The sequence below is a fragment of the Ceratotherium simum genome, chromosome 2 (assembly GCF_057802395.1).
Source record: "Ceratotherium simum simum isolate JZ-2026a chromosome 2, ASM5780239v1, whole genome shotgun sequence".
NCBI classification, from domain to species: domain Eukaryota; kingdom Metazoa; phylum Chordata; class Mammalia; order Perissodactyla; family Rhinocerotidae; genus Ceratotherium; species Ceratotherium simum.
Window position 1 is genome coordinate 34,266,938 of NC_141901.1, and position 23,430 is coordinate 34,290,367.

The window sequence follows — 23,430 nt, forward strand, 5'->3', positions numbered from 1 at the left end:
GACACCTCCACACATGGCTTGATGAGCAGCACATAGGTCTGTGCCCAGGATTCAAACTAGCAAACCCTGGGCCGTTGAAGTGGAGCATGAAAACTTAACCACTATGCCACCGGGCTGGCCCAAAATCAGTAACATTTAAAATGTTGGTTAAATAAAATATGGTATAGTATTTGTACTATGGAATACTATACAATCCTTAAAAAGAAAATACTTCCATAAAGAGCTCTATAATACACTGCTAATCAAAATAAGTCAACTGCAGAAGCATATGTAAAGTATGATCCCATTTATGGCCTTTAAAAAACTATAAATATGTGTTAGATGTACACGAAAAAAATGCAGAAATATACACCCAATGTTCAACAGTGGTTACCCATAGAAAGGGGAACAGGCTTTGGGGGAGGGTGGGGGGGCGGCAAAGACAAAAGGTCACTTTCACTTTACTCTTTATGTTTCTGTATTCTTTGAGCTTACATGCTTACAATGCCTATGTGTATTTATGAACATGTAAAAATATAATGTGATCCAATTTTTAAAATACATGTGTTTATACATATTGCTACAGAGAGGAATGTGACTTGACATTCTTTAAATGTTAGCATTGATTATTTCTGGTTTGTGGCTTTATCTTTTTTGCTTATCTGTATTTTAATTTTATAAAAAGAATATTAGTGTTGTAAAATAATTTGCATATAAATAAAAGGAAATAAGTTGCTACTATGTAACTTAGAAATAAAGGGACATAAACGTTGCTCTAAAAATGGGCAAGAGCATGTGAAAAGGAAAATCACAAAAGAAGAAATACAAATGGCTGATACTCTTAAACTCTCTAATTCTAAAGCACAGTTTTGCATAAAGTAAGCCCTCAATAACCCAGTAATTGCAATTACTATTCCTTATTATTATAACAACATGTGAGGATGGAATCTGATTGTGGGATTATAAAACATGAGTATCACGGAAAGCTATGGAAACTACCCAACAAAGAAATCTACTAAATCTTGAATGCAAGAATGTTGCACGATGGAGCTGTGTTAGAGTCCCAGGAAAACAAGGCTTCTCCAAGGGCACCCACCAAACCCTTAAGGAAGCTGTCAGTCATGCTTCTAACCTGCCAGGATGGCTTCTCTGAGAAGGTCACATCCTTCTAGTAACTATGATAGGAGAATAGCAGGGCAAGAAAAGGGAGCAGTCTCCACTGAGGACTCATCTGAAGTTTGGCTTCCTAAGAACTGGTGTTGCAAAACTAAATGATCGTTTTATTTGTCGTGGGAGGATGAGGAAGAAGACACGACAACAAGAATACAAATTCACTGGAAGAAGAGTATTCAGTGTTAAGAAGAGAGACACTCACTCTGCATGTCTCATCTCCCCTCTCTCCCACCTCCTACCCATTTCTACCTTCCCAAGATTTTTTTTTTTTAGATTTTATTTATTTTATTTTTTCCCCCCAAAGCCCCAGTGGATAGTTGTGTGTCGTAGCTGCACATCCTTCTAGTTGCTGCATGTGGGACTCGGCCTCAGGATGAACGGAGAAGTGGTGCCTCGATGCGCACCCGGGATCCAAACCCGGGCCGCCAGCATCGCAGCGCGCGCACTTAACCACCAAGCCACAGGGCCGGCCCCCAAGATTTTTATTATTGAAAAGAAACAGACCCCAGATCAGTCTACACTTCAACCAATACAGCCTTTAAAAGGTAAAGGGAATGTTGTATTTATAGTATTTTATTATAAAAGTAATACATGATCTGTAGAGAAAAATAAAGAAAGAAAATGAAAAGTACCAATAGTTCCATCACCTTAAAACAATCACTTTTAATACGTTAGCATATGTTAGTCTGTTTCAACAATTCTGAAATCATATACACTTACATAATTTTTCTCATGTAACACATAAGCATTTCCCATGTTGCTACAATCTCTTAATAAGAGTAATTTTTATTGGCTGTGTGGACGTATAACAGAAGAGTCTTGATGGCGAGAAGTGCTAAGGCACAGAAGGAATCAGCACAGTCAGTCATCTAGGGCCATATTGTCTATGGCTTTTAGGACAGGGAGCTTTAGAATTCATGTAGATAACTCTGGAAGAGTCCTGCTCCTTCGGAACTGCAGCATCCTCTTGGCCTCCCTAAGGAGAATTCAGAAGACACCAGATCCTGGCCTCTCTGGTTTTCTTCTGCCAGTCTCGGGCAAAACAACAAAGACTAAATGTTCTGGTAATCTGGGGGCTCTGTTTCTTCCTCCAGAGCTTCTGGGTGCAAGAGAAGTGAATAGGTGATTGTATTCTCAGCCTAGATAAAGCAGAAAAGAGCAATGGGGATCCTCAGAGGAGTCAGGAACAGAAGAGGCAGCAGGAGAAAAGGGCGTGGGGGTGGGGGTGAGAAGGAGATGGCTGGGATGGCTCACCTCAGTTTTGTCAGCCTCTTCAGCATCAGTGAAATTGGCTGTGGGCAAAAAGAATAGATCAGCCAGGGCACTGCTGTAGAAGAGGGCCTACCCGCACTGCTGCTGAGGCTGCAAAGCAAAGCCCTAAATCAGACCTGAGGCAAGGACCACCAGCCCCAACTCAGGCCTGTAGGCCAAGGGCTTTGTTCTTCAGCCACCCCCCAACCCCCTCGGTATCCCAGACATGGCCTCCTCCACTGGCCACACTGGCAAAGTGAGGCAGTCATTTGCGCTGCATTCTTTTCAGAGAATTGCTGAGTTTTCCTAGAAGCAAATAAGGCAGCTTCGGGGATCAGAGATATTGGGGAAGAGGTGGGGGTGTTCAGTATCAGAGTAAAGTCAAGTCCAGATTTTTGCCAGCCACAGACTTCGGGGAGAGAAGACCAAGGGCCATTTCCACATTGGCCAGCTGTAGTGCATCTTTGTTGGAACTTTAAAGAATCAGATACTCCGTGACATTAAAGAGAAAGAAAGCATGAGAGTGAAGGAGGGAGGGTTGGGGAGGGAAAGAAGGAAGCAAGAAAGCAAGCCAGTACTTTCCCTAGTAAATATCTAAAACACACCGAATTCCCTTATGTTTTTGCCAGTAAACTCACTTTGCCAATGTGAAAAGCAGCCTCAGTACCTGCAAAGCAGCATTCCTCAGGAAGCGGGGGAGGAGTCTGAGACTAAGCATCTAGTCTCTTAACTCATCCCTGGACACAAAGAGTCCTTGTTTGCCATGCTCCAAGTTCTGGAACAAATCAGGTCCTGAATTCTCCTTCTAATGCTTCCCTCAACAAGCCCAACAACGTTGCTATGCCTTTTGGGTCTGGCTGCATAAATGACTTGTGAAATATATTTATGCCAGTATAGATGAACCGAACGTCAAAGTGGCTAATCCAGTTATGTTTAGGCTTTTGTTCTAGATCTGGCTTGGCCCTGGAGCGGACTCAGGCCCGTATCCCCACTTGGCCTGGCCAAGGGACATAGGGGCCTTGCTCAAAGCGCAGCTGGACAAGTGCCACTTTGCTCAAGCTCTCAAATCTGTTGGCTCTGCTCTGAGTCATACTCCCAGCCATAGTCCTCGAGGACCTCTTTTTGCTGCCTGTTTCTGCCGTCTGGGAGCCCCCAGAGAAAGCAGGTTTAGCTACAGTGGGGAAGTCTCCTGGAATATTCCTGCTCCTCTTACACACTCCCAGCTGGGCCAGGGATTGGGTGGTAACTGGCTGTCAGAATGTCAGACCTGGTAGGGCCTAGAGGTCATCCAGGTCAACCCATTCATGTCCTTAGTGAGGTGACTGAACTCCATGAGGGGTGAATGACTTGTTAAAGATTCCATTGTATGATGGTGACAGAGCTAGGGCCAGGCCCATATTCAATAAACCTAGAACCAAGCTTTGCCCACAAAACCCACTAATACTCCTGGTTGCCCAGAACTTTCTCAAGCCAAAATCTCTTCATGTTTCACTAAGAAACATTACCTGTTACCCTGATCCCTATCACTCCACAGAGACAGGCTCCTCAACAATTTCAGGGTTTTTTCCCTAGGCCTCCTTCTCCTTTCTCCTTAGAATACTACCTCCTTAGTCCTATTTGCCTCAGTCACAATTTCTAACACCTGCCCTGTGCCAGCTCTACCAAAGCCCCAGAGAAAGACCCAAATATCTCTGATTTCCTGTTCTGGAAATATCCCTGGCCCAGAAATTCAGACATAGCCCTCCCCTCTCTATCTGGGACAGGTGTTCGTCTTCTCGTCTCCAGTGAGGTCCTCTTTTGGCCCAGGAGTTAGTCTCAGAACTGACCAAGCGATTTGAGCCCCTGCCCTCCTCCCACTGCCACCTCCCTCTCCTGTGCTCCCAGCTGAACTCACACAAGCCATTTCTTGCTGGCTCCAATCCATACAGCAGCCCCAGGTGGGGTGTCACTGAGCCCCCAGAAGGGGAGCTGCACTCACCTGGTTCCTCAGGGAGAGTCTCTCCCATATCCCTGTGCTCAGGGGTTCCTGAGAGAGCTAGGAGGGGCACATAGGAGGTTAGTAGGATTATGGGGTAGGGCTTGAGTCCTCAGAACAAACGACCAGGGGCAGGATTGGGTTAGAACCAACACAGACCCTTCCCCCACACAGATGTCTCCTCTCCTCCCCACTCCCTAGCTCTCCTGCCCAGGGACTGCCCTAGCCCATGAAAGGGCTGGTCTAGAGAGACGCAAGTCAGCTAGGCTAACCGTTGGGCCTCCTGGGACTGTCAGAAAGGCCACTCTATTGCATCTTTCTTAGGCTTGCTCTGTCTTTTAAAATGCACCTCTTTCTCCCTCGTGGTATCTCTCTCCGTATCTCTGTATTTACTTACCATCAGTACCTGAGGTCCTGGCTACAAACCGATTGCAAAGTGCTTTGTGAGTCTTTTTTCCCCTTTGCTTTCTCTGCGTCTGGGTGTCTTTAGTGCTTTCTCTCTCTACCAATCTAACTTTTCAGTGTGATGAATTACAACAATTTGCTTATTAAATTTCTATGGCACCTTGCCTTCTCTCTCAGCTCTTTTACATTAGTACTAAGGCAAAGACACTGCTTTCCAAGAGTTGAAGTTCTTCAGCTGATCAGTCAGTGAACAAATATTTATTGAGCATCTTGCTGCATGGCAAGCGCTGTGCTCGGTAGAGGGGGATAAGTGCAGAATGAGGAAACATGGTTACTGCCCTCCTGTGGTCTTGCCAACCCCAGTGGAGTACAGCTTAGTTCTTTAATGTGGCCTACATGGTCTCCACGACCTGGCCCCTGCCCATCTTTCTGCCTTGCTTCATCTCTTCTTTTTCTGCCTTGCAATTTACGGCTTCAGTCTCAACAGACTGTTTACAGCACCCTCCTTACGCCTCCCTCCACCCCCATCCTAGCCACAACGTTCCTCATTTCCATGCTGCGGCCCCCAGGCTTGGAATGCTCTTCCAGCCGTCTCTGCCTGGCTAACTGCTACCCTCAAACATCACCTCTTCCCTCATGATAACGGCTAGTACTTATGTGCTGTTTGCTGTGTACTAGGCATAAGAACTTCAGCCTCATTCATCCTCATAACAACCCTATGAGGTAAGTTCTACTAGTGTCCTCACTTTCCAGATGAAGAAACCAAGGCACAGAGAAGTTGAGTAACTCACTCAGGATCATACAACTGGGGAGCTGTGGAGCTGAGATTTGAACTCAGGCCCCATCACGTGTGCAACACAACACTGCCTCCAGTGAAAGCTTCTCTAACTGCACCAGCCCACGCTGGGTTATGTGGGCTCTTCTTCCCTGCACATCACAGCCTTTGCATTTCTCTTCTCGTTGCTCTTATCCCATCTAATTATTGTGCATCTGTCTTCCCCACCATCCTGTGAACTCCTTGAGGACAGAGACTGGACTTCTTTATCTTGGTATCATCCACAGTATCTCGCACAGTGCTTGACACATAAGCAAGTTCGTTCAAGCCTTGTTGAATGAATGAATGAATAAATGACTGAATAAAATATGGGGCTCTATCTGAGTGCTAAGGATTCTCTAGCCCAAAGAGGAGGGTTCTGGCAATATTTAGGGTTAGGACCTTGGCCAAAAAGGAACTAATAACAAGAAGGATCAAGAGAAGCCACAAACCTGAGATCTGCTTTTTCCTGAGGCGGAACCAGCCTATTGCGGCAGCACCAATGGCCACTGCAGTGATCACGGCGACCACAGACACGATTATCACCACCAGTGAAGAGTCCCCAGGCCCTGGGGAAGACAGACCTCAGGACAGGCAGTACTCTCCCAGTCCCGCCTCCACCCTCCCAGCCCTTCTCCAATGTTATACCCCAGTGCTTCTCCCCTGGAGCTGTTTTGTGTCTGGGTCACCCACGGGGGCAACACTTGCTTCCTCCCCCAACCTTACCTGCACAGGTTTCTGTAGCTGGACTTGTGCCTCCCCCATACCTAGATTTCTCCACTAATCTAATAAAGGCACACTGTTGAGTGTGTAGGGACAGAGGGAAGGGTTCCTCTTAGCCCTCGAGGATAGCAGGGAGGGGTGACCTGAAGCCTCCCATAGCTAGAGGCACCACCACTGGATCTAGCACAGCCTTGAACTGTCTGGAACATGCCTTTGGGAGTGAATGGGTGTAACACGAGAACTGAGAAGAAATGAGGAAAACCTCAGTTCTTAGGGTTGTCCAGGAGCTTAAGGAACCCCTGAGGTTCCTTCCAATGAGGAAGCTCTGCTCTGCTGCCCTCCTTAGTAGGGGGCCTGCATTTCAAAGTGGCCCAACAGCCTTTTCACTTGTCACCTATTACCAGAAACTCAGGGCTCAGAGCTCTGGCCCCTACTCCTGCCCACCGCCAATGCTTAGTAAAGCCCTCATACCCCTCCTCTTTGCCCTGTGCCCAATTTTACTGCAGTGGCGTTCCTCAGATCTCCATGTAGGCCCAAATGATCTTAGCCCTGATTGTCCATCCCCTTTCTCCCCTCCTTCCATCTTGACAGAGTTCTCACCTTGGACAGTGATGTTCACAGGCTGTGACGTGTGCAGCATTTGCCCTATAACTCCCGTGCAGTGGTACTCGCCACTGTGACTGAGGTTTGCTTGTCGGATGGAGAAGCTGGAATTCAGATGGGAAAACTTCTTGGATTTTCCATTCTGGAAGAATGTGACCTTGTACAGAGGCTTGCTTCTCCAGCCGTGGCACCTCAGGAGGATGGGCTCCCCCTCCTGGAACACCAGGTGAGGGGTCTGGAGCAGCAACCAGTCTGAAAGACACAAAGGGACCACAGGACCCAGCAGGTCTTGACTGAACTCTGAGACCCAGACTATCCTTAGTGGTAGGACATGATGTGTGGAGGGAAGAGCTTAAGTATGGAATCAGATGATCCTGGTCTCTAATTCTGGCTCCATCATTTATGAACTCTGTAATTTCGAGCAAGTAATTTAACACTTCTGGGCCTCAGTTTCCTCATCTGTGAAAACGGACATAATAATACCATGCATCTACAATAGTTTCAAGCACATAGTAGGTGTACAGGCTATGCTTGTCTTCTCTTTTCTGGCCTGGGAGAAGGCAGATGCAGCCCTGTCCTGCCCAACAGGCCTCCACAGGAAGGATACAAGAGACCCCCAGGTACAGTCCCTTCCCTGGGGGAGGGAGAGAGGGATCCAGTCTGACATAGGAGATGACATGTGAGGGGCACACAGCAGAGATATATGTCTTTGGGGATAGTAGAAAGTCACAGACATCAACAAATATTAGCTTATTGGATGAATGTTAGTAAATGTGGAGCGTTGCTTCAGCAGGGTCTTTGTCTGAAGGCAGCAGTGTCATGGGTGGGTCATTAGCCTGCTGTGTACATTTTTTCCCCCAATTCTCATCATTTCACTGAGAAAGAAAAAAACATTTAATATTTTTGTTGTATAGGGAATAGAGCCTAAGGCGAGTATTATACTCCTGACCTCAGCCCCATACACTCCATTTTTCTAAAGCCCTAGGACAGAAGAGAGTTGGAATTGGAAGGAAAGGTAGGGTAGAAGACCACAGAGAAATTGGAAGGGAGCAGGGGATGCAGACAGAATGACAACAGCCACATGTGTGGCAGTCAAACACTCTTAGTCCCTGCAGCAAATCAGAATGAGGCCAAATAAGTCTCTGCACTGGCTGGTGACCCTACCATGGAGGCAGGAGAAAATGTTCAATAACAAGAGAGGGAGTGACAAGAAAGAGAAAACTGTGAGCTACAGCTACTGTGGAACAATCCAGAGGGAAGAGGGGGGAGTACCAGATCTTGCCACTTGTGTCACACAAGCTAGAAAACCCTACCTCTCCCATTGGGGAGGCACCCCTACCTTCCACCCATTTCCTTGCCTACCATACTGCATACTCCTCCTCCTGCAGAACTCAGACCCTGGCTAGACCCTCCACTCCAGGACAAGGCTGAGCAGTCCTGGTTCTCCAGACTGCCTCTTTTATAAAGATTGGATTAGGGTAGGTGGGAATGCTGAGAATTGTTCAAGTTTTTTAAAAATAAAGTAGAACCCAGAGAAAATGTCAAAGCTGCTGCCACGTAGCACCAGCAGCCAATTCTTGCACTTCTCTTCCCTGTCTGGGTAGTCCCCTTTGTAGAGGATGTGCATCATTGGAACAGCTCATTCTTTCCTGCAAAGTCTCTGCTGGTGCCAGGTTATAACCTAGAAAGTAGGCAGTGTCTGCCTTAGGCTGGTTTGTGCAAAAGGGCCACTTTAGGCCTCCTTGGGGACATTTATCTTGGTGCATATCTTGGGGGCAGGGCCCAACTTCATGTTCATGGCACTCATGAGATGTTCTTCTCTAAGTAATACAAGGGCCTTTCCACCAATCTCCTGGTAACGAAACTCCTCTGCAATCTCCTGGAAGCCTTGTAGAGAAGCAATAAACTCATATACCTACTCTACACTCCAATGGCTAGGATTACTGGACTGGAACACAGGGTTGATGCCATGTAATTCTGGTGTAGGCAGAGCCATATGGAGGTTTCCGAGGTCACATTATCCATGCCCAGCTCTCACTGATAAAGGCCCAGGAGACGTTGGAGAAAGTGCTTCATCATAACTGGAATTCTCTGAACCCCTGCTAGAATCCTCTTGACCCTGGCAGTGCTTGCCCCGGATCTTGGCATGGGCAATGTCAGAGGAGCTGTGGTGGTGTCCACGCTGGTGAACATGAGCTTAGCTGGCTTCTTGAAACTCTCATATTTTTCCTCTTCAGCTAGAACTGGCAGCTACAGCTCACATTGTACCTTTTAGTGCAACTCATGGAGCAGAACCTCTTGGAGCCACAAAACTGTTCTGCAGGGGCATACTTCCCACAGTGCTCACAATTCAGGAGATTTGCCTTCTTGTCTACTCAGCAGATGGGCTGTACCCTCCCAAGAGGTCACCTGACTGACTCTCATTCAGTCCTATCAGAAGGCCAGCTTGTAGTGGCTTCTCAGACTCTTTCAGTAATGAAGAACAACCCACCAGGAAATGTTCTGCTCCTTCCTGGACACCAAAGCCTTCAAAGATGTGGGTGAGAATCTGAGGTTTCACAGTGGCCTGTGGGGGTTTTGTGTCACCCATCTGTCTGGACACCATGGCTAATGTAGGCGATGATGCTGATGGGTGGGGGCGACTGCTGCCGTTCACTGCTTGGGGTATTAGCCTTCCCACTGGTCACCGGTTCATCTTTCTCTCCAAGACTGCTCTTCTCCTCAACGGCCTTGGGGCTCTCTGCTGCTGGATACACCTTGGCAGGAAGCATTGAACCCAATGCGGAGACATTCTCTCTCCTCAGACTCAACCTTATGTTTGACAGCCAGTGTCTGGATTTGCCCGCACATGCACAAACTGCATGTAGAAGGGCCTGGGCTCTGGTGGCTGAGGGACAGTGAGAGTTGTGGCTGCTGTGCCAACTGGAGGTGCATAGCTGTGTGCAGTACTGGGATGGATGGTGCTGGAGCTGTTGCCAGGGGTGGATGGCAATCTGCTGCTGGATCACCACCTGTTTCTCCTGGAGCTGGATCTGCTGCTGCTGCTAAATCAGTGAATGGGGCTGGATCTGTGAGTGGGTGGCTGAGCCACTAAGAGTCTGGCTGGGAGCAGGTGTAGCTGTCCGTGTCAGGTTCATAACCACGTCCTGCTGTCCACATCCATCTGTTCCTACCTTCTTGGCCCACTGCACTTTCATCCTCTGTCTAGCTGCTCTGGCTCACAGTCACTATCTGAGCTGCAGGCCAGGGCTCCACCACGCCTGTGCCTATCTTGGGACAGCTCCCACCACCACCCGTTCCTGAGGAAGGCAACTGATCCAAATGCCCAGGTGCGTGGCCACTGCCACCTGGACTTGTGAACCTGGGATGCTATTCTCACTGCATCCCTCAGCTTGACTAAGGTTGAGGACTGGCCTGAGGCCCCCGAGGAAGCCTGAGCCTCGGCTAGAGCCTGGCTGGAGACGGAGGAGGCTAAAGACAGGAGAATAGCCTTCTGAGTGGAGCCTTGGACTGGGGCCTGTTGGTTCCTCACTGCCAAGTTCTGCACCTGATCTGCATCTGCATGGACTTCAGGAGACTGAGCAGATGGCACCTCCTGCTGGACTGCAGCTACTGCCCCGACAGGCATCAGGATGATTTGGGAGGCTAGAGGCACCTTCCGGCCCAGGGTCCAATTTACTTGCAGTAGGTTTCCCAGCTGTGGCCTTAGATACATCTGGGCCTGGGACTGGTTGAAGGGGTGAGTAGGTGGTGGTCCCCAGTAGCACAGAGTGGGTGGGTCAAAGTGGTAGTGCCACACTCTGGGCATGGCTGATGAGCTGGGTGGCCGATGTGGTGGCCAGACTGACTGACGCCTGGGTGGCGGTAGTCTGCTGCTGGGTAGTGCTGGTGTTTTAGGGAGCTGGGCTGCTGACTGGCAGCAATTGTGGCCTGCTGGACAGCAGCCAGCTATGCAGCTGGGCATTGCTGAGCCGCTGCTGGAGCAAGAACTGGTAGAGAGCCCTACCGGGCTGCCGCAGCAGTGCCACTGTGCAGTGACATTTGAGCTATCAGGGGCTGAGAGCTGCCCCCTGAGCTGGAACTCCCATTGGTGGAGTTGGAGTTCTGTTGACTCTCATTCTCCATAGTGGTGGCCCAGGGTCCCCAAGGCTGGTGCTCTGACTCAAGACCTTCACATCTGACTCTGCACCCCAGTCCTCCAGAGGGGCATCTGCCTCATATGCCAGAGTCCCCAGTCCCCAGACTTGGCGGCTGAGTGGGGACTTGCTCAGTCTGGTGGAGGGATTCTCTCGCCTCCTCCCCTTCCTGGAGGGGCAGGGACACTGAGGTCAGGGCTCTGCCAGGCCTCCAGGGCTTCCCTCCAGGTGTCACTTCCTGCTGGGCTGAGAAGATGGGGGCAGCAGGCCCGGGGCTGTGGGCCTGCCTAGCCTGCTATGTACTTTTGAGGAAAATTTGGGAAACAGGTGAGAGAAGGGGACTAAGTGAAGAGTAACAATGACATTCATCATAATCACATTGTAGCTATTCTTTATGGAGAACCTACTTTTTGCCAGGGGCTCTGTAAAATCATTGATCTGTTTAGCAAACATTTATTAAGCCCTGCCCTGTGTCAGGGGCTAGAAATGCAAAGATAGTTAAAACACAACTTTCACCTCAATTTGCACGGAGGGCTGGAGGGCAGGGAAATGCAGATTCTCACCAGAATCTGATGAGGGAGGCATGAGTATCCCCATTGAGCAGACGAGGAAACTGAGACTCAGGGTGAATGAATTCATCATGTTTATACGGCTAGTAATTTCCAGGGCCAGGATTCACGTGTGGTTTGCCTGTGCTTTTTGACTCTGCCATAAAAATGGAAGGATTTTTATGAAGTAGGGATTTCCTTCTGCTTTTCTCTTCCCCGGCTACTTGTCTGTGGCCTTGTAAGCTTCTTGCTCAATCAGGACTGAGGCAAAACAGCCTAACATATTGTGAGGAATCTCTTAGGAACTTCCACCCCCACCAAACACACCAAGCCAAGGGGGTTGGTGAAAAGGGAAATGAGTGGGCAAAAACTACTTTAAACAACTCACAGCCATGCTTCGCAGTAAACAAGCCATCACTGTTTCCTAAAAACTTCTGCCACATCAACAGATTTCATCTCTCCTTGTCCTCCCAGACCCTTCCTGGACCTTCCTCCACTGACCGGAAATCACATCCAGATGCACAGGGTCGCTGAGGCTGGTCTGGCCCGTCTGGCACCTGTAGTCCCCGCTGTCGTTGTTTCTGGCCTTAAAGCTGTAGCTGGGCTGGACTTGGGTTCTGATGGAGCTCCCATTATGGAACCACTGGGTGTAGTCGTTCCCAGGGGTGTGAGCCCCCTGGCACTTCATAGTCACGGTATCCTCCCGGAGCACATTGATCCATGGGGGCTCAAGGCTCACCACAGCTTTTGGGAGATTTGCTGAGGGGTAGAGAGAGGAGGCAGAGTGAGGAAATGGGACACCAAGAGCCTAAGCAGGCCCCAAGTCTCAGACAGTGAAAAACTGTGGTCCTGCTGGGGACATCAAGAGTGGAACCCGGCCCAGAACTGTTCTGCAACTGAAGGCAATTCCTCTTACTCGTGCATCCCACCATAGGGGCCCCACAGATCCCGGGTCCTCTCAGAGAGCTTGACTGCTCCTCAGAAGGAGAGGGCAAGAGGTAAGAGAAAGGGAGAGGGGGCAAGGCAAATACTCTAGAACTACACGTATACCTCACCAAGTGATATCTAACCAGTTTCTTCTCTCTCTCTCGCACACACACACATACACACACACTTTTGGGACCCACTTTCCTCCCCTCTAAACTGAGGCATCTGGATGCTAGTGGATAAACTCTCTCCAGAGCTGGATGAAGGCAAGTGCATGAAAGACAGACATCAGCTTTCTGTTCTGACCTGATGTCATTCTTAACCACTTTAGAAAGGAGACCAGGGTGGCCTATCCTCACATACAAGCACAGAGGAGTCCCTGTGGCCTCAGAAGGCTAAAGAGAGCAGGAGAAAGGCCGGAGGGCCAGTCTAGGGAGCCCTGGGTTCAGGGTCCCAGGGAGAGCATGCCCCCCTACCAGTCCTGAGTGGTAGGGAGAGTAGTGGTACAGAGAAAGAAGTGCCCAGCAGAGCTCCCTCCACCAAGCTGCAACCAGTGGAATCTCCTCTTCAGGGAAAGAGGCCCTGAAGCCCTCAGATACATGCAAAGTAGAGGATTTATCAACACATGGGGACAACCTAAGCAGATCATGTGATTTTGCATGCAGCTGACATTTAAATCGCCTGGGCTCTTGATTTTACTTGGAGAGGAAGGCGATTGAGGGAGAGGACAGAGTTACATTCTGTGACAATATCTGTGACATCTCACCATAACAGAACTACAAGGGTTGAAGCACCTATGCATCATGGCTGCTCCTCCTCTGCCTCCCTGGTGGGAGGGGAAGGAGGAAGGAGTGAGGGAGAGGGGGCAGGGCATCTTCCGGGAGCAATTATTCTTTGGCTCTACCTCAGGACTGGGTTACTGGTGCATTCATAGCAGTCCAGACAGGGTACTGGGAGTAAAAGAAGAGGGTAGCTGGGGGAGGGAGAGGATGTGGTGGAGCGCTTACCAGGTGTCCCAGCAACAGGAGCTGTAAGAGAGAAAGTAAAGATCAGCCCGGGGGGTTTAGATTCGATGATTCATCCTTATAAATAATCACCTCCTTGCAAATCCCCTTAACTTCCTTGCCTTTCTGTCTCCAGCAAATTCACCTGTGTTATCCAGGCCTTTACTTATTCAGCTGTGTGTCACTGAAATTAACACACAAGCAGGCAGATTGGTATCTCCATAAATTTATGGTCACCGTATTCAAAAGGACATTGAACTGCTATTCTGACACTTTTCTCTGGTAAATTTGCTCTGCTACTGTTGGTAGTGAAACTCGTCTTTTCCTCACTCCCCACCTTTCCCCTCCTCTGCCTCTACTCCCCTCTCACTTAAAGCTGATGCCTTCCTTCATACTTCACAGAGAATACAAAAGCTGTTAGACAGGACATCTCATAACTTCCCCCAACTAAATCTTCTAACCTATTTGCATCTCTATCCGTCTTCCTTTCTTGCTTTTCACTGGGGAAAGTATCTCTCCTACCTATGGTCAGTCTCTATCCTGATAGCACCCAGGTTGTGATAGGGAATTTGGAACACATTCCCTATCATCCTCTCAAGGATTTCCTTCTCTCTGTAATTCCCTTTCTCTTCTGCATCACCAGTTTCTCCTTTTCAGCTGGATCTTTTCCATCAACATAAATATATTCCAGGAGCTTTCATTAAAACAAACCACAAACACAAAAACAAAAAAACTTTCCCTTAACTCCACGTATAATTCCAGAATTATTTCTCTGCTTCCTTTCACAGCCAGATTTCTCCATTTTTTTCCTACGTAGGCTGTCTTCATTTCTTCTCCTCCCGTTCACTATGAATTCTCTGCAATTTGGACTCTGCCGTCACCAGTCCACTCAAACTTTTCTTGTCAAAATCACCAATGATCTCCATGTTGTCGAATCAAGTGGACACATTCTATTTCTCTCCCAGTCTTCCCCATATAAGTACCTATCTTCACTATCTACCCAGTTACTCATGCCTGAAAACTACAAGTCATCTTTTATTCCTCTCTGTCTACCAAACCTCCTCCCCCTTCACATCAGTAAATCTTATTATTCTGCTTCCAACTCTGCTCTTGAATCCATCAACTTCTCTCCATCTCCGTGGCTGTCACTCTAGTTTAGGTTACCACGTGCTTTCTCCCATCTCCTTTCTTGTCTCCTCACTTCTTCTGTCCCCGCTGCAATCCATTTTCTACAGAGAAGCTAGAGTTCTTTTTAAAAAATCAGATCAGATAATGTCACTCCCCTGCTAACAAGCGTTCAATGGCCTTCCTTTGCTCTTAAAATAAAATGTTAATAGTTTACAAGGCCCCACCTGACATGGCCCTTGCTCACCTCTCCAGCCTCATCTTGAGACCCTCTTCCCTTACTCGCTGAGCTCCAGTAACACAGCCACCTTTAAATTCTTAACACTTGGGGCTTTTGTGTATGCTGGTCCCTCTACTCTAAACATGCTTCCTTTGTATCTTCAAGTGGCTAAATTCTTACCTTGCTTAAGCTCTCAGCTTAAACGTCACCTCCTCAGAAAAGTCTTTCTGTAGCATCCTTTTTAAGCAGGCTGCTCTCTCACCTCCCCAACAACAACTATTCTTAACAGAGTATCCTCCTTACATCTTCATAGCCCTTTTCAATTTATATTTATGCCATTTTGTTTGTTTATTTATTGTTTACATCCCTCAGTAGGATGTAAGTTCAAAGATGGCAGTAGTCAAATTAATTTTATTTGCCAGTGTTCTGGAAATCATTCATTGAATGCATCAAGGTGGGAGATAGGAGAGCCCAAAGTTGTGTTGACAATAGGAAGTGAAGAAGAGGACGTGGATATGAGAGAAATTTAAGAGGCAGAACTGCGAGAACTTGGCATGTGATACAACGTGGGGGTAGTGAAAATGGGCAACTAGGAACAAGGTTAGTTGTGCTCACACAAATATAAATGTGAGGAGGGGAAGAACATTTGTAAGGGGAAGATGATAAGTTGGATTGTGAATATGTTTTGTTTCTGAGCTGGCAAATCGATCTGGAGGTGTCCAACTAGCAGGTGGAAACATGAAATTGTACTTGACACAAGCAACAGAGATAGGTTTGAGAGTTATTGACATGGAAGTGGTAGCTAAAAACCTGAGTGTGTAGGATCAGCAAGAGAGACAGTGCAGGAGGAAAGCGAGTAAAGAAGTAGAGACTAAGAGGAGGAGGAGGAAAAGAAGAAACAAGGAAGAGATGAGACAAGGAGAGAGAAGTCACCAGTTATTTATTCCACATTCAACAAATAGTAGCAAATATTAAATATGGTCACAACCAAAGTATCAGTGTGAGGGAGACAAAAACCTTGTGCTTTAGGTCAGGAAGGCTGTCTGTCTTGTTCACTGATAAATCCCCAAGTCCTAGAACTTGTGCCTGCACACAGCATTCATTTAATGCTTAAACAAGGCAGTTTGCAGAAAATGTGGAAAGCAGACTGTGCAGTGCCCATGTCACCTGGCTATAGAGGAAGATCCACTTGGGGTGCAATGGGGAACGTGGTTAGGAGGGTAGAGTTGGAGCTTTATTCAGTAGGCACTAGAGCAGCTTTGAAGTCATTTATGAAGAGCAGTGACTCAGCCATAGCTGTACTGAAAATGTCATGGCCTGAGTGTGCAGCATGGATTCAGGGAAGAGGGGACAGGAGCAGTCAAGACCAGGTCAGAGGGTGCTGTGAAAATTGAGTCATTGAGTGATGAAGACCTAAATATGGGGGCCCAAATGAGAAGGGAAAAGATGGAGTAGATCCTCGGTGACTTAGCAAAAGCACACATGGAAGAAAACACCAAAAGTCTCTCCCAGGAGTCTTGCCCAGGTGACCGGCACATTGGTAACACTATTAGCAGAGACAGAGAAACGTATCATCTCTCCAGGCCTGAGCTTCTGGACGTGAAAAACGAGGTAGTTCAGGGCTCATGTTACATGCTATTCTACTTCAATCCATTTCATCCCGCTCATAGCGGAATATTCTCTCTTCCTCACCTCCAGCTCCTGTCCCAGTATCATCCAGCATGGAGGGCCAAGGGCTACCAGAGCTGACCAGGTTTTACTACGAGTCATAGCACATAACTTGGGGGAGCGGCTGCATGTCTTCCTTTGGGGCCATCTTGAGGCAAATGTAAGGGTGGAAACTCCAGGAATTGAGCTTGAGGAGACAGTCCTGGCAGTGGCACTCCCCTAATTGGCCTCCACTAGACTCTTGCTCCTACCCAGCACCACCTGTCCCAGGCCCCTCGCCCACAGCTAAGAACGTGGTCAGAAACTAGCCCTCCATCTTGGCTGAAGACCCTGGCTTTCTTTCTGATCAGAGCCAGGACCTGTCCCTATGTCTGTGCAGTGTAAGGAGGCATGCGTGATTTCTCTGGTCCCACAATTTATAATTCTAGAATTGCCCAGGTTATTTATCTTCTGAGCCCCAGTTCCCTGGATAACCCAGACCCTCTTGTGCTTCTTCCTAGGGGAATCGCCTTAGACATAAAGAGAATAGGCTTCTGCTGCATGAAGTGGTTTCAGGGGCACAGAGACTGGCCTCTGCCTCCCCCGCAAATGTGTCTTACAGCTTCCTCTTCACTCTTTGTCTAAGACAGCATTAGCCCTCCAACATAAGATTTGGTCCCTGTGAAACACAAATTTCCAAGGAAGAGAAACATCCTGTCCCCTCATCAGTCATTCAAGTCTAGGTCACTAGATTTTCTTCAGAGCAGGTTCTGATGTGGAGGGTGGCAGAGGATCCAGGACCTGAGTGCCCAGTGAGACTGGGGAAAGACACTAAAAAAAAAAAACAACACTCAAACTCTGCCAATTTCACAATTTGCCAAGGGCCAGCAGGGTTGTCAGAATTTGGTCTTCATTAGCCTGCCTTCACCCTCCTGATTTTCCTCACACGCTTCCCACGCCACCCCTCATCCTTGCCCAAGCTCAGCCCCAACCAAGGCAGCAGCAGCTGAGTTAGGAAAGTGCACCTGCCTCTGTTCCTGGTCCTCTCTCTCTTCTGGGGACTCTGACTTACCCAGGAATAGCAGAGCTGTCCACAGTAGCATGTGGTCCAAAGGACGGCAGAGTGTGCAGTCAGCCCAGATCCTCTCAGCAGCAGGCATGGGTAGGAATGAAGGAATCTCCATCACCTCCTGGAGTGACCTGGCTCCACAGCACCAGGGCGGCAGGCACAGGCTTCTCTGGAGGCTTGACAGATCACCCCAGAGGACAAATTTTGGAGCCCAAAAGAGGAAGTGAAATGAAATGTTCTTTTATCACAGGCTCCTCCCCTTCCACCCTCTTTCCTTTCAACTGTTCCCTCCCAGAAGATTCAGGGTTTCCCAGAACAAATCTGGCTCAGCCCAACTCCAAATTCACAGAAATTTTAGAAGCTGGGAAGCAACTTCCTCTTCTTCCTCTGGGGCCATAGCCGGGCCACGCTTCTGGGAGACAGAGGCGAATGGTCACCCAAACTCAGTTCAGAACCTCTTATCTGTCTCTAACTCTTTAGAGAAGGTGAAGGAGGAGAGTGTACAGATAGTCTTCTTGTACTTCCACGTAGTTGTAGAACTTCTAGTACTTGTAGTTCCATTTGGACCCCCAGACACTGGAATCTGGACTCCTCCTGAAATTGAGCCTGGGGGCTTGAGGCCACCCACCATTATTTGATTTTATTTATTATCATAATCCCTGACTCACTTTTGTATTGTGGAACAAGAACAAGGAGGCGTGTCAGGGTGGCGAGAGGATGATCACACTCATCCTCATTATTGCCCCCCGTCATTCACTCTTTTACTTCTTCAACAAATATCTATTGAGCACCCATTTGTGCCGTAGTTCTTTATCTTTGCCACCTTCATTGCCATCACTGTTCTTCTTATCACTACGGCATGGTGAAAGAGCATGGCATTGGAGCTGTATAAGCCTAGGATTGAATGCCAGGTAGCTTCTCAGAACTTCAGGTTTCTGATCCATAAAAATGAAGATTATCATGCCTACCATTCAAGCAGGATTTCTCAGCCTCAGTACTCTTGACATTTTGGGCCAAATAATTCTTGTTGTGAAGGTCTGTCCTGTACATTGTAGAATGTTTAGCAGCATCTCTGGTCTCTACCCACTAGATGTCAGTGGCATCCCCCAGTTTCGAAATTAAAAATATCTCTGGACACGGGCAAATATTCCCTTGGGGGCAAAATTGCCCCTGATTGAGAATAACTGCACTCAAGGTTTTGGGAAAATAAAAGAGAATGTGTATACTAGCAAAGTGCCTCGTGCATCCTGGGTGTCCAATGAATGCTAATTTCCTTTTCTTGCTTTCTGTCATCATCCTCATCACCATTTGTTCACCCTCAATGCCCCGAGAACACGAGATGTGCTGGCATCTCTCTTGGGGCCCTCTGCTGGAGCCTCTTTCCCAAATGCCCTCTCAGGAAGCAAGCCGTAATACTCAAGGAAATGACTCTGTGGTCTTCAGAAACCTCACAGCCCCACCCCTGGGCCACATGATTTTAATACCTGCTGCATTCTATCATCAGCCATTCAATCTACCTCCAGCCCTTTTCTTATTTTTAGGTGAGAAATTTTTAAAAAATTTTTTTACTGTGGTAAAATACATATAACATAAAATTTACCATCTTAACCATTTTTAAGTGTACAGTTTAGTGGTATTAAGTACTGCTTTCCTTTTTAAATTTATTTTTTCTTAACAAATAAAAAATGTTCTTTTTTTCCCCTCCTTACCTTTAAAATTTCTTTATTTGATTTTTTCTTTTCCTATTTTTCTTTTAATTGAGGTAACATTCGTTTATAACATTATATAGATTTCAGTTGTACATTATTACATTTCGACTTCTGTATAGACTACACTGCATTCACCACCAAAAGTCTAGTTGCCTGAGAAGTTTTTTTTTTATATTATGTGTTTATTTCTTTTTTGTTTTTTGTGAGGAAGATCAGCCCTGAGCTAACATCCATGTTAATCCTCCTTTTTTTTTTTTTGCTGACGAAGACCAGCTCTGAGCTAACATCTATTGCCAATCCTCCTCCTTTCCCCCCCCCAAAGCCCCAGTAGATAGTTGTATGTCACAGTTGCACATCCTTCTAGTTGCTGTATGTGGGACGCGGCCTCAGCATGGCTGGAGAAGCGGTTCATTGGTGCGCGCCTGGGATCGGAACCCGGGCTGCCAGTAGCGGAGTGCACACACTTAACCGCTAAGCCATGGGGCCGGCCCTGAGAAATTTTTTTTATCAGTGACAAGAGGCCAATGAGCTGATCAGTACTTTAAAAAGATCATTAGGGGGGCCAGCCCGGAGGCATGGTGGTTAAGTTCTCCTGCTTCGCTTCAGTGGCCTGGGGTTTGCGGGTTTGGAGCCCAAGCTTGGACCTACGCCCTGCTCATCAAGCCATGCTGTGGTGGTGCCCCACATACACAATATAGGAAGACTGGCATGGATGTTAGCTGATGTTAGCTCACGTTAGCTCAGGGATAATCTTCCTCAAGCAAAAAGAGTTAGATTGGCAAAGGTTGTTAGCTCAGGGCCAATCTTCGTCACCAAAAAAAAAATCATTAGAAACAAAAGTATAGAGCAATATATAGTTAACACACTAAGAGACCAAAATTAATAGTTACAATGTAACCATGTCAATGCTTACTATGGAGGAGGCACTCAACTTAACGTTATCTCTACTAGAACAGTTTCGGAAGGTAAATTATATCATCCTCATTTGCGCATGAAGAAACTGTTAAAAGATAAACTGAGGCATATTAAAACTTTTAATAGTTTATTTGAGCAAAAATCAATTTGAATCAGGCATCGCCAAACTGAAAATGATTAGGAGTGCTCCATCAACAGGAGCTAGGAGAAATATTTTTAAAGAGAAAAGGTGGAAGCAAAGCAAGGAAATGATTTGATTGGCTACAGCTTAAGCATTTGCATTACTTGAAAGCCCAATTGGCTGTTTGTGATTGGCTGTCCTGAGGTTTTGATTTCTTAACCTCTGAGGCATTTACAGGCTTAGCTTTCGGTTTGCTTACATAGGCTGCTAAGGTATTAGAACCACTTCAGTCTAATGGCCTCTTTCTTTAATTAATCTAACAAAGCTTAGCTGCAGAGAAGTTAAAACGATTTGTCCAAGGCCACATGGTTAGTAAGGGGTGTCAGAATATGAAACCATGTCTGCCTGATTCTAAGGCCTTCATGTTTTCTACACTAGAGCTTCCCCAACAGTGGGCAAGGACCCTGCAATGTGCCTTGTGTGAGTTACAGGTGGGCTGAATCACTGCATCTCCCTGGGCTCTAGAAATGTCTGAGAGGGGCCAATTTCCTTGTTTGTTTACCACAGTACACGTTGGGTTTTCTGTGTGCACCACGATGTGACAACCATTCAGGAAGCTCTGCACTGAACATGTTACTTCCCTGAACTGTCTCAGGCACCAGATACTACTGCTAGCCATTTCACTGAGATAAAAGTACCAGACAAAACCTTTAGGATGACTTATAAAAAGGAGGTATTCACAGAGTCAGGTAGGGCATTTCCAAGGACACAAACAAAAACAGAAATATGAGTCTCTCTTTCCAGTCACACTGGGAAAAGACTAAAGAAAGAACAAAATACAAGGTGATGTTTCTAAAAGAAAATGATTTCAAATATAAGGGCACACTATTTATTGAAAACTGAAATATGCCAGTGAGAAAGGAGAATTCTTTGGAAGGGACAGCTTGATATAAAATGTATATGACTGGAAATGGGAAAGGTATGAATAATTCAAAAATCAGAAAAGCCCAATGATTAACAGCATGAACTTTGGAGATAGACTCAGACCAAAAGCCTCATCCCTCACCAGCTGTGTAATCTTGGATATATTATTCATCCTTTCTAAGCTTCATTGCCTCATCTGTAAAGTGGAAATTACATTAGTACTTACCTTATAATGTTGTGAAGATTAAGTGAGAAAACCGATGAATAATGCTTAACACAGAACCTGGCATATAAATTTGGTCTTTATCATTATTATCATTAAAAGACTAGGAAGGGCCTGCCCTGTGGTGTAGTGGTTAAGTTTGGCATGTTCCACTTCAGCAGCCCCAGTTCGCAGGTTCAGGTGCCAGCGTGGACCTGCACCACTCATCATCCATGCTGTGGTGGTGACCCTCATATAAAAAGTAGAGGAAGATTGGCACAGATGTTGGCTCAGGGCTAATCTTCCTCAAGCAAAAAATAAATAAGTAAATAAAAATAAAAGACTAGGAGAGTCTAGTCCACTGCTTCCAGTGGGGACTGGTGTTTACGGACCCACTTTGGGAAGAGCAGATAAATGCTATAACCTCAAATGATTCCAACTGTAGACACTTTCAGATTACAGCCACTTGATTCAGAAGGTGCTCTTTTCTCTTTTCTCTGCTTGATTGGGTTTTGTTTCTCTTCCTGTTGATACCCTGACCACCCTTTCAGTGGATCTCTGTGATTGTTTTATCAGTCCTCTTTAGGATTTCCTCATTATGGCCACTTCCCCAAGAGCTGAGCCACCTGTGACAGCACTAAAATCAGCTGCTGACCCCAAAGGAGGAGGAAGCCTGGGAAGGAAGGCAACCACAGAAGGAGAAGACAGGAGAAAGAATGATTGAGTTATGGAGGTTCTGGTTGGAGAGGTCTAAGCCAGGTCCATGCACCAGCATCGTCAGTCTAGCCAGGAAACTTCCTTAGGGAATTCATGTCTTTGTGTTAAAGCGTTGTCATCTGTAACAACTTTTTAGAAATGCAAATACCCTAAACTATGTGGATCATTAACTTCAGAGTGTAAATTTGTTCACCAGTCACTCTTTTTTAGAACAGCAGAGTGCTGAAAAAGTTTGATGAGAGGAGGAGATAGAAATAATATGGGAGCGAAGCTGGGTATCTGAGGGGTACTGTAGATATTAAACCAATTTGCTGTTTTTCCTGTTTAACTTGAGGGGTGACTCGGATCTAGCGGATTTGTGAGCTTGTTTTGCAGGAGAAAGAGAATGCCTTCAAGGAAGTTGCAATCACTGGATGGCCATCCAGCCCTCAGCAGCTGTTGAAGCTAAGAGGTCACATTGCCCAGAGGCTTACCGGGAGTGACCCTTTTGTCTCCCTGAAGCCCCTCCTGCCAAGCCCCTTAGCTGTATAAAACACAGGAAAAAAAAAACAGGAAAAGGGCTATTTCCCAGAAAGCCAAGACTCTGTGACAACGTAAGGGGCTTAGACAACAGAGGCTTATTTATCACTGAGGACCTAGGTCAGGAAGGGAGAGATAAGACCTGATTTTAGACCCAGCTATGCCACTGTGGAGTCTTGGGCAAGGCACTTTGCTTCTCTGGACCTCCATAAAGTGAGGGGGATGAACAGGATGCTCTTTATCAGATATGACTTTTGCAAATATTTTCTCCCAGTTTGTGGCTTGTCTTCTCATTATCTTGACAGTGTCTTTTGCAGAGCAGAAGTTTTCAATTTTAATAAAGTCCAGCTTGTCGATTCTTTCTTTCATGGATCATACGTTTGGTGTTATATCTAAAAAGTCATCCTCATATCCAAAGTCATCTAGATTTTTCTCCTTTGTTACCTTCTAGGAGTTTTATAGTTTTGCATTTTACATTTAAGTCTATGATCCTTTTTGAGTTAATTTCTGTGAAGGGTGTAAGGTCTGTATCTAGATTCATTTTTTTGCATGTGGATGTCCAGTTGTTCCAGCACCATTTGTTGAAAAGATTATCTTTTATCCACTGTATTGCCTTTGATTCTTTATCAGTGATCAGTTGACTATATTTATGTGGGTTTATTTCTGGGCTCTCTAGTCTGTTCCATTCATTTGCCTATTCTTTTGCCAATAACCAGATGCTCTT

The 23,430-nt window shown here is 46.7% G+C and overlaps 1 protein-coding gene and 1 pseudogene across 4 annotated transcripts; both read right to left on the reverse strand.

The window, feature by feature from the left end:
- Positions 1-1,709: 1,709 nt before the first annotated feature.
- Positions 1,710-21,175, reverse strand: LOC101393878 (low affinity immunoglobulin gamma Fc region receptor II-b). Of its 4 annotated transcripts, none has more exons than XM_087440245.1 (8): positions 17,603-21,175; positions 13,542-13,562; positions 12,109-12,366; positions 6,921-7,175; positions 6,050-6,166; positions 4,382-4,438; positions 2,407-2,444; positions 1,710-2,291 (listed from the first exon to the last, which is right to left on the reverse strand). In XM_087440245.1, exons 1-8 carry the CDS (start codon positions 17,712-17,714, stop codon positions 2,205-2,207), a joined length of 945 nt encoding a protein of 314 aa, XP_087296371.1. In that variant the 5' UTR covers positions 17,715-21,175; the 3' UTR covers positions 1,710-2,204. The 4 variants fall into 4 exon arrangements, with proteins under 4 accessions (XP_087296371.1, XP_087296368.1, XP_087296377.1 ...); XM_087440242.1 differs by having other exon boundaries at positions 4,298-4,438; XM_087440251.1 differs by lacking the exon at positions 12,109-12,366 and having other exon boundaries at positions 4,298-4,438.
- On the reverse strand, positions 7,197-11,048 carry LOC106800985 (polyhomeotic-like protein 1; annotated as a pseudogene).
- Positions 21,176-23,430: the final 2,255 nt, after the last annotated feature.

Coding starts and splice junctions, on each gene's coding strand:
- LOC101393878 (XM_087440242.1), bottom strand. CDS start 17,714: ATGGAGATTCCTTCATTCCTACCCATGCCTGCTGCTGAGAGGATCTGG. Junction 7,176..12,108: donor GCATCTGGATGTGATTTCCG/GTCAGTGGAGGA, acceptor TGTGTCTTTCAG/ACTGGTTGCTGCTCCAGACC. Junction 2,445..4,297: donor GCCAGCAAGAAATGGCTTGT/GTGAGTTCAGCT, acceptor TTTTGCCCACAG/CCAATTTCACTGATGCTGAA.